The 17,111-nt window shown below is 39.2% G+C and overlaps 1 protein-coding gene across 1 annotated transcript in view; it reads right to left on the reverse strand.

Annotated features, from left to right (window-relative positions):
- Positions 1-16,583, reverse strand: part of LOC102742718 (ceruloplasmin) — a 36,986-nt gene extending 20,403 nt beyond the window's left edge. Inside the window, exons 1-10 of the mRNA XM_081811110.1 lie at positions 16,356-16,583; positions 13,055-13,146; positions 10,341-10,414; positions 9,624-9,733; positions 7,525-7,756; positions 6,875-7,045; positions 5,172-5,414; positions 2,692-2,857; positions 668-798; positions 151-291 (exon numbers count right to left, since the gene is read on the reverse strand). Coding sequence (XP_081667236.1) covers positions 151-291; positions 668-798; positions 2,692-2,857; positions 5,172-5,414; positions 6,875-7,045; positions 7,525-7,756; positions 9,624-9,733; positions 10,341-10,414; positions 13,055-13,146; positions 16,356-16,583 — 1,588 coding nt within the window. The remainder of the gene's footprint in view (positions 1-150; positions 292-667; positions 799-2,691; positions 2,858-5,171; positions 5,415-6,874; positions 7,046-7,524; positions 7,757-9,623; positions 9,734-10,340; positions 10,415-13,054; positions 13,147-16,355) is intronic.
- Between the last annotated feature and the right edge of the window lie 528 nt (positions 16,584-17,111).

Below are 17,111 nucleotides of genomic sequence, written 5' to 3' on the forward strand. Positions count from 1 at the left end.
AGGGGCTGAAGGAATCACGGCCATAATTAGGACACAGTGTTGTTATGATGTGAAAAGTGGGCTGCATCATGATTTGAGGAGAAATTTTATTTTCTAGCTGACATTATATTGCAGTGTGGCTTGTTTTGGCCTCCCTCAAACATTACTTACTTCCTCCAGGTGTTTTGTAGAAGGAGCCCTCATTACTCTTTCTGTAACGTAGTCCATGAGGCTGAATGCTGAGTGGCATGGAAGCCTTGTTATAAAAAATGATCTTGATGATCTGTCCCACTTCTGCCTTAATAATAGGGCCTAGAGACCAACAGAATTAGTAATTGTCCTCGGTTTTCACAAACAATTGTCAGGTGTGTTACTTGAGTAAGTTTCTTCTAGGAACAAATTAAAGAGACAATGCTATGAACCAGGAATGCCTCCGACTGCAAGAGCTCTAGATGATTCATGGTCTTAGAAAGTCACTTTGGATCACATGAATATATTACTCTTATTGGATGTATAGGGACAAAAGAATGTAGTTTAAAATTGGGTGAATCAGAATGTACTGTTTTCATAAGGTTGTAAGATGACAGCCTAAAATCTCTAAAACTGTGAGATGTGAATACTATTTTGATTGCACAGAATATGTATAAACGGTGGTTATAACCCTGCAGAGCTATGAAGAGAATTTTACCAAGGATTCCAAGGTGCTCCTCTCTTGCCTTCTGTGTTTGGAAGGAAGCATCTGTATATTCACGGTAAACTAGTTTTTTGTAAGATCCTCCGATTCTGGTTGGGCTTTGTTCAAAATGTAGCTGGGATTCACTGCTCAGAGAAAGCAGATACACAAAGAACTTTTAAGTTAACGGTGATCACGTGAAAAGAAAGCAAGAATCTGTTTTAAATTACTTGTAATATATTTATAAAAGCAATGCATGCTCATTGTAGGAAATTTGAAAAATAAGAAGAAAACTGACCCCCCAAAATTAAAATCTTCATAATCCCATTATCTACATATAACCACTGTCAACATTTTCCATGGATTTCTTTTCAGTCTTTTATCTATGCGTGTGTGTATAAAAGTATCTATGCCTGTCTACTTGGCGGTTTATCCACACACTTTCTTCTGGAACACAAGGTTCTTTTTTTTTCCAGTCAGGTAGTAACAAACACCACTTCTAAAACAATTATGTGCAGAGATGTTAGAATAGTAAGATGAGAGATGTCATTCTTCTTTTTAGATTTTATTATAATAGGGGTGCCTGGGTGGTTCAGTCGGTAAGCGTCTGCCTTCAGCTCAGGTCATGATCCCAGGGTCCTGGGATCGAGCCCCACGTCGGGCTCCCTGCTCCGCAGGAAGCCTGCTTCTCCCTCTCCCGCTCCCCCTGCTTGTGTTCCCTCTCTCGCTGTCTCTCTCTGTCAAATAAATAAATAAAATCTTTAAAAAATAAAAAAAATAAATTTTATTATAATAAAATTAAATGGGGTCCCCTGAGAAAAAGAGTTTCTTAGCAATGAAGTAGGGACTTGTCATGCTAACACATCATAGAATTTCATAGCCAGGACAATCAAGCAAGCTGAAAAAAAATCTATTAATTCATACTTATTTTAGTCAATATAAAATGAGAGTTGGACCTAACTCTGAATCTAATTTTTGCTCTAAGCCCAGATATCCTTCATATAAAATTTCCATCCCACAGATTGAATAATTTATTGATGAACTGAAGTAAGAAGTGAAAATACTCACTCGACATAACATTCTTAGTTTTCGCAAATTTTCTCTGAGTAAATTAGAGAAAAATAATTACCATGGGAAACACTGCTTGGTGGTTTCAGAACTTGATATTTTCTGACATATAACTTCCATTCAATAGACCAGAAGGTTTAAAATTGCTGTAATCTTTGAGTTGGTAAATATAATTATAGCAGTTGGACTATCAAAAAAACTTTTTGTGTACTTTTAAATGCTGTGCCATGGTAATGTATTTTGGTCGTAGTTTTTGGTCATTAAAATAGTAATTAGTAATATATTCTTAGGTGCTGTTGAAATAAAAAATATTTATAAAACATGATTTAAGGCCGCCTGGGTGGCTCAGTTGATTAAGCGACTGCCTTCAGCTCAGGTTATGATCCTGGAGTCCCAGGATCGAGTTGGCATCAGGCTCCCTGCTCAGCAGGGAGTCTGCTTCTCCCTCTGACCCTCCCCCACCATGGTCTCTCTCTCTCACTCTCTTTCAAATAAATAAATAAAATCTTAAAAAAAAACCCAAAAACAAAAAATGATTTAAGAATGTCATAGGAAAGAAAAAAGTAATAAAAAATGTCATGGGCAATAATTTAATTATGCCTTCAGATCTTAGCAGGAAAGTATAAATGATACATGAGGAATGTTTTGAATTTTTATAAAATTGTTATTGATAACATTATCCACTGCCTAATAATTACATATAATAAATCTATTTTAAAACAGTGCTAGGGGAAAAAATGAGCAGTATGCTTTATTTCACGCTGGCTGCCAAGGCATTTAGAGAAAAATTTTGTGTGGTAGTGATCTTTTAATTCAACATCTTCTAATTATTGATATAATTATTTTTCTCCTTTTGTTTTATCGGTATCTTTTTATGACAAGATGCCTAAATCCTTCTTAGGAGTAGCTGGTTATGAAAAAGTTAGATTATCTTTATTTAACCATAAATATTTTAATCACTGAATTATTACCTTCCAGATGTTGTTAAATTTTCTTTAGTGAAGGAATCTACACCAGAGGGAGCATAGTTCCAAACAATTTTTTCAGCAGCAATATAGTAACATATAACATGTGTCCCATGAACATCTGTTGAAGGTTTTCGGCAATTCCTTACGTTAAAAAAGGCCTTCATACTATCTGAAAAACAGTAAACCCAAGCAGAGAATGTTACTGCAACATTTTTCTTATTCCATGTATATTTTATATTTTAGCCAACAATACTGCAACTTCTCCTTTTTGGAGAAATTTGAGGCATTTTACTTACGGAATCTGTGTAAAAACCTAAAATGTATGAAACAAATACAAAAAGCAGGATGCAAAGATAAAGGTTAGAGGAACATATATTACTGGAGAATAATCACCACCTTTGGACCAGTCCCTAGATGAAGATGTTGCCTGTCTACCGAGAAGAATTTGAGATTCTATTTGGCCAAAAACATCTTTCCTCAGGGGTATAAAATTACCACCATTAGTCACTAATGAATTAGCTGATTTATTAGATTAACTGGAAACAGGCAGGAAGAAAATCAAGGCAGGTAACTTTCCACGAGGGCACCAGTCCTGTGCTTTGATTTTGGAGTACTGTTGGTGGGAGTGTAAATTAGGACAGACATTTTGGAAGGCAATCTGGGCAGCATTTGTTAAAACATAAAAAGATACAAATAAAAAGATGTTAACTATAACATTGTTAATAAGCAAAAAACGTGGAAGCAATTTAAATGCCTATCGGTAGGCAATTGGGTAAATAACTCAGGATAGATACATCCCCAATGTGGAAAACTATACAACAGTGTAAAAGAATAAGTTAGATGTATGTGGAATGTCAGGAAAAAGATTTCAAAACATTGATAAGTGAAGAAAGCAACAGCAGAAAATTATATGCAGCGTGATCTACTTATGTAAAACAAAACACAAAATATAGCAATGTGTTTTTTGTTTCTACATGTTCATATATATTGTGTGAGAATGCATAGTGAACAGGTTTTCAAGTATTCACACCTAGTGTTTACTCTCTGGGGAGGAACGAAGATGGCGATGGGAGGGTTGGACTAATGGTGTGTTCTTAAACCGGCTCTCTAAAGACAAAAAAACACCATATTTGATTTATTTTGCTAATTTTTGTGGTCTAAACACTCCCACTGTGACCAGTTTGAAGTTACCAAGAGTTTACCAGCTGGCTGACTTAACTCCCTGCCCTCTTGAGCTGGTATGAGCTGGTTCCCATACATCACATTAGATTTTTGCTTTTTCTGCCTACTGCCCACCCCCTCAATCCTTCCTCTTTCCATCCTTCCTTTCTTTCCAGCCAAAGTCTATTCATGTATTCTTGTAATTACTAATAAAATAAAATAAAATTTTAAATAAATTTTAAAAAGACTGGAAGTAAATTTTAAAAACCACACACAACTCTAGGACACGGGAAGAGATTAAATACAAGGGAAAGCTATGGAGTCAATCAAATCAACCAAGGAACTCTCAGAAGCTTCTCAATTGTGCCAAGGGCTGACCCTATTCTTTCTGCAGAGCTGAGGGCCAGACGTGGCTCGAAGGCACCATCTGCAAAGTCAGTAAATAGGAAGAGTGGGATTGAGTGTACATTTTCACCTGAAAATGATGTTCCTTTCTAAGTGAGAAACTTTTCACCATTAAATTCAGTCCTCGAGTTGCAGTGGCTGCGAGTGGTTCTCCTTTTTCCCCAGAGCCCTCGAGGGTCCCAGCACATAGCAAATCCTGATAAATCCTTGCTGTGTAGTTATTTCCGTAACTAGTGGAAGCATGATTCTAACCAAAGTATGAGACTTAGAAGGCAGGTTTGATCACAGAAGTAAACCCATTTTTGTATAAAAAAAGAAAAGTGAATTCTTCAGTTCTAATAACAACCGTGTGTTTTGATCGAAAGGTAAGACAAAAGAGTGCATGATTATATGTAGAGTTTGGTCATATTTAAGTATAGAAAAGATGAATGACTTCATAACTGGCTATCATATGATTCAATGGACGGTGTGATTGAAGGAAACAAACGGAAATACAAAGGTTTCCTGAGTTCTGGATTAGTATCATTTAGTCCCACAATATTCCTGGCAATTCTTCTTACAGGGTTTTGGACACATGTTTTAACCTCTTGAAACTTGTTTCCTCAACTTAAAAACAAACAGTAATAATACCTGCTCTGCCATTCAGGCTTTTTGTAAGGCTCGCTGGCTAATAAATATAAAAGTTCTTTGTACAAACAAAACAAAACACCCCTATATACCTAGAAGCGTTCATTACTATGGAGTTAAGTGTTAGAGACCCGGGTTCCAGTTCTGATCCTGTCACTGCCTTTCCAAAAGGCAACCCCATCACCTCCCTAGAAATCGCTTTCTATCATTTGGAAGAGAAGGTATTTGTGAGGGGTTGCAACGTTGAAAATTCTCTGACGCTGTGTTATGTAAAGATCACAAATCCCTACCGTGTATCTGACATCCCAGCTGCCAGTCTCCAGGGCCCTTGGCCACCATGAAGGCATCTTCCAGCGAGGCAGGGAAGACAGTAATGGTGTCCTTTCTGTGGTTCCGGGATATCAGAGTTTGTCCATGCAGATAGATGGAGTGTGTGTCCAACACACCACCCATGCCCACAAAATACCACTTGACCCTGTCCTCAGCACACATGGTGAGATTGGGCAGATTTCCATACATGTATCCATTTATTGCTGAAAACAAATGTATGTTTTATTTTATTTTTTTTTATTTTTTAAGTAAACTCTACGCCCAAAGCAGGGCTTGAACTCATGAGCCTGATAGCAAGAGTTGCATGCTCTCCTGACTGAGCCAAGAAAATAAACGTGTGCTAATCTCTCACACACGGTAGATGAGGACCATACACTATACATTCTTTTTTTTTTTTTTTAAGATTTTATTTATTTATCTGACAGAGAGAGAGAGAACAAGTAGGCAGAGAGACAGGCAGAGGGAGAGGGAGAAGCAGACTCCCTGCTGAGCAGGGAGCCCGATGCGGGGCTCGATCCCAGGACCCTGGGATCATGACCTGAGCCGAAGGCAGACGCTTAACGACTGAGCCACCCAAGCGCCCCATACGCTATACATTCGGCGCATTTCCTCAATACACAAACCTCACAGTGTCAGCTTTATTCTCATGCATAATCTAACATGGGATTTGATTGGTGTTTCAAACATGAAAAGGCCATAAATATTGTATATAATTAGAAGTGTCAGGAGCACGAAGAATTACAGGCAAGAGGAGGAAAAGTGAGTGAAGGGCAGAGGTCAGTGACGAGGGGAAAGAATAAAAAGAAGCTGGGCGCCTGGGTGGCTCAGTTGGTTAAGTGACTGCCTTCGGCTCAGGTCATGATCCTGGAGTCCCGGGATCGAGTCCCACGTCGGCTCCCTGCTCAGCAGGGAGTCTGCTTCTCTCTCTGACCCTCCCCCCTCTCATGCTCTCTATCTCATTCTCTCTCTCAAATAAATAAATAAATCTTGAAAAAAAAAAAAAAAAAAAGAATAAAAAGAAGCTAAGTCCCGGAAAGAAGAGAACAAGGATGGGTGACTGAGGGAATGAGAGTGGCTTTTCTGAAAAAATCTTATGTAGAAACATTTTTTTTTAAGAAACACATTTTCATAGGGGCCCCTGGGTGGCTCAGTTGGTTAAGCGACTGCTTTCGGCTCAGGTCATGATCCTGGTGTCCCTGGATCGAGTCCCGCATGGGGCTCCCTGCTCGGCAGGGAGTCTGCTTCTCCCTCTGACCCTCCCCCCTCTCATGTGCTCTCTCTCTCATTCTCTCTCTCAAATAAATAAATAAAAAATCTTTAAAAAAAAAAAAGAAACATTTTCATAAAATACCTGGTCAGTTATGTTTTTGTTCTTCCATAATATTTTATTACCTTAAAATTATACCTTTCCTTTTTTTTACCATCTCCTTTTGATCAAGATCAGACTTTAGAAAACAAATGCATCTACCTAACTTTACATGCTATGAAACTGCAAACTAGCAAAATTTACTAGATGCCTTGCATATCAACCAGCGTACCTTGAGGGAAAACTGGAAAATGTAAACTCAACCACACAAACTTGAACAAAAGGAAATCACTAAATAGAATCACCGAAGTTAGAATTATAGGGTATGATGAATAAGAAAGCTTTCTTTAATCTTACAAGGCATGAGATTGCTCTCCTGGAAGTCAGGATCGTTAGCATTAACTTTGCCAGATTCAGTGTATGCATTAATATTGTCATCGATATACCAGCTTTTGTTTTCATCAGTTATGGAAAACATCAAAACGTAAGACCTGTCGATATTTTTTTCGGTGTCTCCATCCAGTGTGCCTGAAACATAAAGAACAACAAAACTTGCTCTTTGCAATAATTATTTTTGCCATGAAATAAACTGGTGATTCTAACTGATTCAACTTAATCTTGCACACCTACAGACAGAACTCTAAGGAACAATGCATGCAAGGAACAGGCAAACAGCCTCTCAGCTTCCTACTTTCTTCGACCCTGCTGATTGAACACTTCTCTATAGGAGAAAGGTGTCAGTCATTTTGTGAAAAGGCGGCTAAAGTGAAGTTCACTGGATTTGACTACCATCTAGTGACCAACCTGGACTTGAACTGAGGTGTTGGACTCACCATCGCCATCTAGTGCTCGGAGTCTGAGAGGGCAACTTTACTTTCTTGACTGAAGAATCAAGGTCAAGGCAGGAAAAGGGAGCTCATCTGATAGAAAAATTCCACGAGGAGAGCAGGGGGAGAGCCCACTTATTCTGGTTCTATTGCTACAGTGAGATTTTAAAAATATGTTACCTCTTTTGCAAGTCAGAATTGGTCCAACAAGACCCGAAGCCACGTCTCTTGGAGTGTCTACATGGGAGTGGTAAATCCTTGTCACGCAGTTACTGTCATCGGGGCCAGGCCCCTGATTTTCTTCTACAAACCACTTGTAAGTATATCGTGCCCCTGGTTGCAGACGGTCATCTTCCTTTTGCTCGCTCGTAGTATTATCAGGATAGAGGGCACCTAGGAAACATAATCCACACTGCGGTCACAGTAACCATTGGGCAACAGTATTTTGAATATCACTCATGCCTTCTCTAGTAAGCCATGAATGTATGTTAATTTCTATTTTTGGAATCAAGTGTGCGTTCCTCCCCTCCTCTTTCCTGTCTCCTGTCTCTTCTTCCTTAGCTGACTTCCACTTGAATATCCAGCTTGTCTAGTTTCTAGACGAAACCGGAATGAGATAGGCAGTATAATTGCAGACTATTATCACCATTATTGACGGATTCCAAAAATATTTACTGTATATCTACTATATGCCTAGACCTCAGATACAAAAACCTAGACTCCTGACAGGCCTTCCATATTTTCTTCACACTTGGGACCCAGGGCATCAAGAGGTATTCATGTGTCCTCCAAGTAGACCACTGGAGCCCAAAAGTGGCCCTCTGCATAGCTTACGTTACCCTGAGCTTTTACCCCAGTTCTGAATCTGGGGCCTTTTTCTTCCTTCTTTCTTCTTTTCCTAGAATTTTTACCTCGGATCTTTATCTCTTGAGGCTAGAGTCCTCATAACTATGAATAAAGTTCTTACATTCAATAGAAGACTTTGAAGCATGGCCAACCTCTCATATTTACCCATATCCCAGCACCCCCCTGCTCCATGGTGAACATAAAACCTTATTTTTTTGGCTTTGTCTTCCCTCTCTTTTTCTAACACCATTGGGCAGCTGTGAGTGTAGATGTCTAGGAGACAAGATACTGTCTGGAAAATAATGATTTCTCTTGACAGTGATGTTTTCAAGAGGCTAATCCTCATCCATTAGGAAATGAAATGAGGTGGGGTAGAATAGTATTCCTGGAAAATAATGATTTCTCTTGACAGTGATGTTTTCAAGAGGCAAATCCTCATCTATTAGAAAATGAAATGAGGTGGGGGTAGAATAGTGTTTCTGCCAACCTAACATTTGCTCATGAGCATCTCCTACCAAAAAAAAAAAAAAAGTGGCCCATGCTTTCTCTAGTAAGCCATGAATGTTCATTAGTTTGTATTATTATTATTGTGAGTGAAAAGTGTGTTTTCTTTCCTAAGAATTGCACAAGGGTGGGCACTTACTCAAGATGAAAAATTGAAAAAGGATTGTCAGGTATAAACATTAAAGACATCAAAAATAAGAGTTTGCATTCACCCCAAACTACTCCCAGTTCATAATTACCCTGCTTTCCCTGAGGTCTTGGGCTCATACTTCCCATAAGCAACAGCTCAGGAATATAAGAAAAAAGGATCCACTTACCTTCATTTTCTTTAGAGTAGGTGAGTCCATGAGGATGGAAACTATACATTCTTGAAGCAAAATTTTTTACATGAACATAAACCATGTCTCCAGTCTCTGCCTTAATTATCGGCCCTAAAAATCCCAGCCAGGATGGTTTTTTAATGATTGTTTGAAATGTGTCATTAGTATACTGAAAATACAAAGCCTTTTTATAAACAGATCCTATCTTGTCTTGGCTTTGTTTTAGATATTTATAGGACTGAAACTCTCTGTAAAAAATAAACAAAGAAACAAAAAGAGAGAACTTTAATAAAGTTTGACAGGAAAGAAAAAAAATGTTAAGTCAACTGAAACTAGAAGTAAGAAGCTTTACAACCTAATTTTGATAGACAAAACTCAGACACGGGAGAAAATGTGAAGGGAATCAAAAAAGGTGGTGTAAGCAAGGAGAACGTTGGAGTCTATGATGAAGGGATCAAATACAAGTGTAGCAAGTAATATGCGTGGCATTTTGGCTTACAAGACTTACCAAACTCTCCACACTGAGCCACAAAAAGGCTTCTAACCCCACTTGAAGGTCACTTTAGATCTCAAGCATTAGATCAATCCCAGTGACTTAGAATTGTTTACCCATTTATACGGATTTGTGGATTTGCTGGTAGACTTAGGGTCTTTTTGGCCAACAAACAGGGTAAATCCAAACCCCCACGCATAACCACTAGATTTCTGCCTCCCAATTACTTGAAAAGAGAAATCAAGAACAGAGTTGCAGTTTTAGAATCTCTGCCATACCCTTCGTATCAGAAGGAAAAGTGTTGTTTTATATCTTGAGCACCACACAAACAAAATTGATGATAAGCACAGAATTAGAAATGATCCTTGAAATATTGTGCCATGTTGGCAGAAGTGGCGACAATTCTCAGAAAGAATAATTTCTGAGGGCGCCTGGGTGGCTCAGTTGGTTAAGTGACTGCCTTCGGCTCAGGTCATGATCCTGGAGTCCTGGGATCGAGTCCCACATCAGGCTCCCTGCTCGGCAGGGAGTCTGCTTCTCCCTCTGACCCTCCCCCCCTCATGCTCTCTCTCTCTCATTCTCTCTCTCTCTCAAATAAATAAATAAAATCTTTAAAAAAAAAAAAAGAATAATTTCTGATTTCTATCAAGAAAACAAAGGAAGCAGTTCTAATAGCAAATGTGCCCTTAAAGGGTCAACGATGGGAAATTCTTCATTAGCATTTTATCAGTGAATCACAATTACCAACTTCTGTTTCTGAGAGTGACTTTCTCGTTGCAAAGGTATTACTTACTGATCTTCTGAAAAAGGCTTCCCATTGAGCATATTTTTACCAGCAGGAGCATAGTTCCAAGTGGTTTCTTTAATACCAATACTGTAGTGCCTGTCTTTTGCCCAACCTGGAGAACTAATAAAAACCAGAAAGATCAGTGGGGAAAGGGCCTTCATGTTCAAACCTTAATCCTGGAGAGTCTAAGTGAGGGATGCCTGCCTTTCTTTTATAACCCAGGCTTTCTTCCTTTATTTGTGTCCATTTACATAATAAGTTGGAGTTGCATAAGAGCCCATCAGGTTTCATCTACACATACATCATTTCCATTCCAAATGCATTTAGTTTTCATTAGTCAGGCTGAGTGAAATGTTGCACAACCCATAGAGAATACTGGTGCTTGGCCGGTATCAGAGCTTGCTTGAATTACTGGGTAGATGGGCTACCAGATTATCCCCCGACACCATCCCCCAACAATCACTATCTGTTCCTAGGTTATAAGAATCATCTCCAATTTATTCTCCAGCCTCCACGTTCTCCCAAGTTCTTCATTGCATGTTAGTTTTAATAATTCGTTGCTCTAGATGTTAATTTAAATTCCTTGTCATTTGATACTTTTATTCTCAAATTTCTTGAAATTTAAGACTGTCCATAATCTGCCCCTAATCTGATATTCCACGTTCATCTGCATAGTTCACTTAGAGGACCCCTTCCCTCGGGGAAGTTGACTTATTAGGGACACAGCTTACCCAAGTTGTCCCCATTTTGCAAGCCTCCTGAAACTTTACCTCCTCAGTGAAGACCTCCCTGATTATTTCAGCCTATAGACACTTCTCTCTTTCTGAATTCACCAGCTGTGTCCAGGCCTGGTAATTAACTACACAGTTTTGTACTGTTGTTTAAATACACATGTATTTTCTCTACCACCATTAGATTATAAATCCTAGAGATTACTTCTTTTTATTCTTTGTATCTTCTAGAAATGTCAAGGAAGAAATGTAAAAATTTTTAGGAACAAATAAATAAAGTCCCTTGGCTACAGTTACAGTACGTAAGGAAAGGAACAGGAATCTTTGTCACTGATTTGTATATCATCATTTATTGGGATACCTATTACCACTGGGTCTTGTTTGAGACTTTACAATTGGAAAGCCACAACGCCTTTCAACAGTTAGAGTGGTATCCTGATTGAGGTTTGGAAACCCACACTTAGAAATATTAAGGCGGGGCAATCATATAACATGTATTATTTTGCAGCTTGCTTTTATTCCTCAACTACGTGTCTTAGAGACCTTTATATATCACTGCCTAGAAGTCTACTTCCTTCATTCCAATTGTAGCATTTTTTTTTCTATTATGAATGTAATTCATTTATTTTTTAAAACACACAAAATCAAAGTATATTTTTCCTGGGTGCACATACAGATGTCTATACACACTTAAGGAGGTGCCCAAAAGGGTACCTATCAAACTAAATACAGCTCTGAGAAGAGAGAGGGTTATTATATTTAAATTATTTTTTACAAGGAGGATACATTTCTATATTACTTGATTTTAAAAAATCAACAAAGTATTTGCATTTTTTCTTTCTTGGATTAAAAAATAACGGGACTCTGAATCTTCCTTATAAGCAATAGTTGCTAAATTCTACAGAAATCAAAACTTCTAGGCTGTTGTATCACAAAAATTATTCACATTTGTGAATTCGTAGGTGAGTTTTAAAAACAAGTTGGGTAAGGAGTCCACTGCTTTGGCAGGTTTTAATGTCACCAGCAGATGCTAGAAGGAATTCAGAAAAGCTAAGCCTGGAGGGACCTCGGTGTGTGGAAAAGCTGCCCACAGGAAAATCAAGAAGAGGAAGGGTTTCACAAGTGGCACCCTTGGGGAAACAGTTGAAAGGGTTGGAGAGAAGACTCACATCAGACCTGCTGGGTCTCACATGAGAGAGGGATTAGAGACAGCCTCTCTGGCCTCAAGGAGGAGACCCATGGGTTGGAATAGTTGGAAGCTCTAGTCTCACATATTTAGCTCTGTATATGGAAGAACCTTATGACCTTCCCTGTCACTGTAGCCTAGACCAGGAGCTGTGAAAGACCCGCCACGCAGCAGGCAGGGGGAGGGATTCCTTCAGTGGGCTTTCCAGTGTCCCTTTATCCCCAAATTCTGTGACTTCCTTCCTCATCCTCCCAGAAACATTGATTTTACTTTGGAACGTGGATAATAGAAGACCCGTTCAGCTGCCTTTTTTTCTTCTTTTTATTTAGTAAGCACCCCAAGAAGTGCAAAGTCTAGTGTATTCAAATCAAACAGATGTATCCCCACCTCCCAACTCCACCATATACTAGCTATGTGATTTGGGATGAGTTGTATTATCATTCTGAACCCAAGTCCCCTTATCTATAACAGAAAGGTAGTAACAATTAAAGCTCCTGGCCGCTGTGAGGACTTACCTTCTAGCCTATCAAAGAAAGTTAAGCATCCTCTCCCCAAGACAATGAAAATGGTATTGGTAAACACTCACTGTTCTTCTTCTCAAGAAATAACTAGGGAAACTGGCTGTGTGTGTGTGTGAGGGTGGGGGTGAATGGGTGAGACTGGAAGGCAGCACTTTTTCTTAGGTGATGTTATATTTTATGGCTTGGAAAGATGACAATTTCTGTCCTTCCCTTCCTGCATAGACCTCAATAGATCCGTCTTTTGGTACAGCAGTATTTCAAGTTGGTCACCATTATTTGGTTATTTTCTTGGTTTGTAGCCCAAGAGCATAAGGCAACTTACTTAGCTAAGCTTTGTTGAATTTGGCCCAAAGGTGTAAGTTCAAACACCTTGGAGGAAAATTTGGATTCCTTCCTGGTTTTTCCATTCCACAGCTGAAAATTGTTTAAGCAGAAATAGAGCACATGAAAATATGCATAAGGTTCTAATGACACTAGTACCTTGTTTGCAAAAAAGCTTTACAATATATAAAAATTACCTTTAAAAAATTATTCTTCAAAATGTAATCTTCAAAACACTCTCCTTCACCTCAACTCCTATACCTGTTAAATAAATGAAGTATCTAAAGCTCAGAAGGTCTAGGAACTCACTGCATGATGCACACTTCCAAGTTATGGTGCCAGGGTTCAAACAGAAATCCCTGGATTCCAAATCAAATGTTTCTCCTGTGTGACCTTATTAATTGGCTTCCATAATTTTTTTTTAATTTATTTATTCATGAAAGTCAGAGAGAGAGAGAGAGGCAGAGGCAGAGGGAGAGAAGCAGGCTCCCCGCCTAGCAGGGAGCCCGATGCGGGACTCGATCCCAGGACCCTGGGATCATGACCTGAGCCGAAGGCAGACGCTTAACCATCTGAGCCACCCAGGCGCCCCTAATTGGCTTCCATAATTTAAGTGCATATACTTCTACATTATTAATAAATGCTAAGTTTTGCTCAGAACATATAACTCTAATTTTATCTTCCAACAAAGCAGACCAATGGGATATAAATGACGTGGCGACAGGATGGGGAGTTTAAAGACAATGAGGAAGATGTTAGCAACATTTACATCCACTTCCATTCTTTCTGTTTCTTCTGCCAATAACCACTATTTGTTGAAAGTCAGATGGTCCTTAGTCATTTTCTAAACAGTAACTCTAATTGTGTCAGCAAATCCTGAAAGGAAAGTTCATTAAGTTCTTTTGATAGTTGAGGAAACTAGAACTTGGGGGTTTTAAAGAACTGACCAAAGCAAGTAGGTGTTATTGTCAAATTTAAACACAGACCTTAAAGCCTGGTGGATGTTCTTACTACTAAACTCCCCACCTCCTACTCTGGGCAACTCTGAGCAACCATCAACCAGATCAGAAGAGTTTAAATAAGTAGAGCAATAGGCAGCTGGGGCAGATAGGTACACTTAGGCTAGAGCCCTGTGTCCTTCTCAGGTTGGAACTATGTAAACTGCAAGCTTTTATAGTATGGGGTAGACTCCATGAGGGACCAGATGGCCACAGAACAAGGCATAGAAGGAAAGAGTGGGAAATGTTGAGGACCAAGAGGAAAGAGAAAAGCAGGCCCTGATATTTGGAGCTGGCCTGATACTATCAGCTGGGCCTTGTCCTGGGACTCACAGCTAGACCTTGGTGTTCTTCCCCTATTGGACATAAAATTTCCTGAACTCTAACATCAGACTACACCACTGTGACCACAATGAATCAAGACAAAAATAGGTCCACTCCAAAATAATGTCTGAACACACAGGAGGAACATGAACATTGCCCAAACCTTTCAAATAACCAAGCATTCCCTTATCCTGGCTATAACTGACTAATGCTTCTTCACCAATTATAGCTTTAGCTTGGCTTTGTTCCTCCTGACTTATAGATAAGATTTAAGACATCCAGTCATAGAATCGACCCTCCTGCATCCAATCCAGAGCAAAGCCCTGCTTCCTTAAACATCCCTCAAAACACCTAACACAAGCACCAATCCTGTAAACCCCTTGTAACACCTTCTTTCTGAGATACTCCGTGATTCTCTATGGTATGTGTTGTCTTTCATTGCAACAAGCAATAAACACAACTTACTCAATTACAGGCATATTCCTGTGGTTGGATTAGAGTGCACTGACACTAATTTCCCCTAGGAAAAAAAATCTATAACATGGCTACTATTAAAATATTATCAACATGACAAAAATTCAGAAATGTATGTCTCCAACCTGGACCTCTCTGCCTAATTCCAGTGTATATGGTGGTCTACTCGACATCTTCACTTAGCTGTTTAGTACAGCAATTCACAAACACTTATGTGCAGATGAATCCTCAGAAAAATCTGAGGGTCTTTCAAAATGCAAATTCTGAGTCTGTAGGTCTGAGGTGGAGCCCAGTATTCTGCATTTCTGTGCTGGCTCCCTAGTGATGCCAGCGCTGCAGGTCTATGAACCATACTCTCCGTAGCAACAACCAAATAGACACCTCAAACTCAACATGCCCAAATATGAACTTCTAAGACTTTCATTCTTAGCTCCAACATCCTTATAACAAGAAGCACTGGACAAATTGGAAATCAGCAACTTTTCTTAAACCCATTAGAGAAGTAATGCAAGTAGGGAGATGAAAATTCTAAAAGAAAGAATCAAAAGAAAATGCTAGAAATCAAAAAACACTGTAATAGGAATAAAGGTGCTTCTGAGGCTTCGTTATACTAGACACAGCCAAGGAGAAAATCAATGACCTTCAAGAGCAGTCAATAGAAACTTCCAAAAGTGAAATGCAAAGAGAAAAAAGAATAAAAACAAAAAACAAACACATACACACACACACACTATCTTGGAACTGTGGGATATTTTCAAAAGATATAACAAAATTGGATTGCCAGAAGGAGAAGAATGAAAGAAATGGAGTAAAATAAATATTTGAAATAATAAGGACCGAGAACTTTCCAAAATTAGTGACAAATACCAAACTACAAATTCGAGCAGCTTAGAGAACAAATGCTAGAATAAATACCAAAAACAAAGCCCCATACTTAAGCATATCATATTCAAACTACAGAAGAACAAATCTAGAGAGAAAATCTTGAAAGAAGTTAGGAAGAGGAAAGTATCTTCTCTACAGAGAAACAAGAATAAGAATTATTAAACTGGAATGATCTTGCTCATCCTCCTAAAGCCATTCATTCCATTCACCGCCTTCTTCATCTCAGTTAATGGCACCTCCAGTCTTCTAATAAAGACAGGTCAAAAATGTTGGATTCATCCTTAGCTCCTCTCTTTCTCATGTTTCACAACCAGTCTGCCACCTGTTCAAAGTATAACCTAAAATCCAGCCACTTCTCACCACCTCTACTGATACTTCCCTGGTTCAAGCCACAGTTGTGTCCCTCCAAGGAACTGTAAGAGCCTCCTAAATAGTTTCTCTGCTTCTACTCTTGCCTCCCTCCCGTCTGTTCTTAACACAGGAGCCTGAGTGACTCTTTAAAAATATAAATTCCATCAGGTCACTCCTCTTCTCAAAGTCTTGCAATGACTCCCTATTTCCTGCAGTATAAGATCCCTTCTATGGCTTTCAAAGCTCCTTAATGACTTCACTTCCCATTACCTCTTTTTGCCCATCTCCACTCTTCTCTCCTTCACTCGCTCTGCTCCGACCCGGCTTGCTTCCTTGCTGCTCCTCGGACCTACCAGCCACACCTGCAACAGAAAGCTTTTGCACTGACTCTTCTCTCTGCCTGAACACTTCCCCTCCGGTATCCTCGTGGCTCCCTTCTTCATCTCCACCAGGTCTTAATTTAAATGTCACCCTCTCAATGAGGGTTACCCTGACCATATGATTTAATATCAACAACTGCTCCACTTCTCTTCTCCCTAGCACGTGGGATTCCCTTCTGTCCACAGCACGTATCTTCCAATTTACTATACAATCTTCTTCTTTATCCGGTTTATAATTTATTGTGTGTCTCTTTATACTAAAATGTAAGCTCCATAAGGGCACAAAATTTTCTTGGTTTTGTTTGTTGATGTATCCCTAGCACCTAAAACAGTGTTCAGCACAAAGTATGTGCCTAATGAATATTTGCTGAATGAATGCATGGTAGGATACCCTGAAACTGGCTATGTGACCTGGAAAAACAGTAGCAGCAACAATAATGACAATTTTGGAGTGCTTTCTATGTGTTAAGCACTTTATGAGTTTAACTCATTTAATCTCTATAACCTTGAAAGTGAGACAACTAAAGCAGGAAGAAGGCAAGACTCCCACCCAGGGGGCGCCTGGTTGGCTCAGTCGGTTAAGCATCTGCCTTCAGCTCAGGTCATGACCTCAGGGTTCTGGGATTGAGTCCTACATCGGGCTCCC

This window comes from Leptonychotes weddellii, chromosome 1 (genome assembly GCF_054177405.1).
Source record: "Leptonychotes weddellii isolate Sample4059 chromosome 1, ASM5417740v2, whole genome shotgun sequence".
Classification (NCBI taxonomy): Eukaryota; Metazoa; Chordata; class Mammalia; order Carnivora; family Phocidae; genus Leptonychotes; species Leptonychotes weddellii.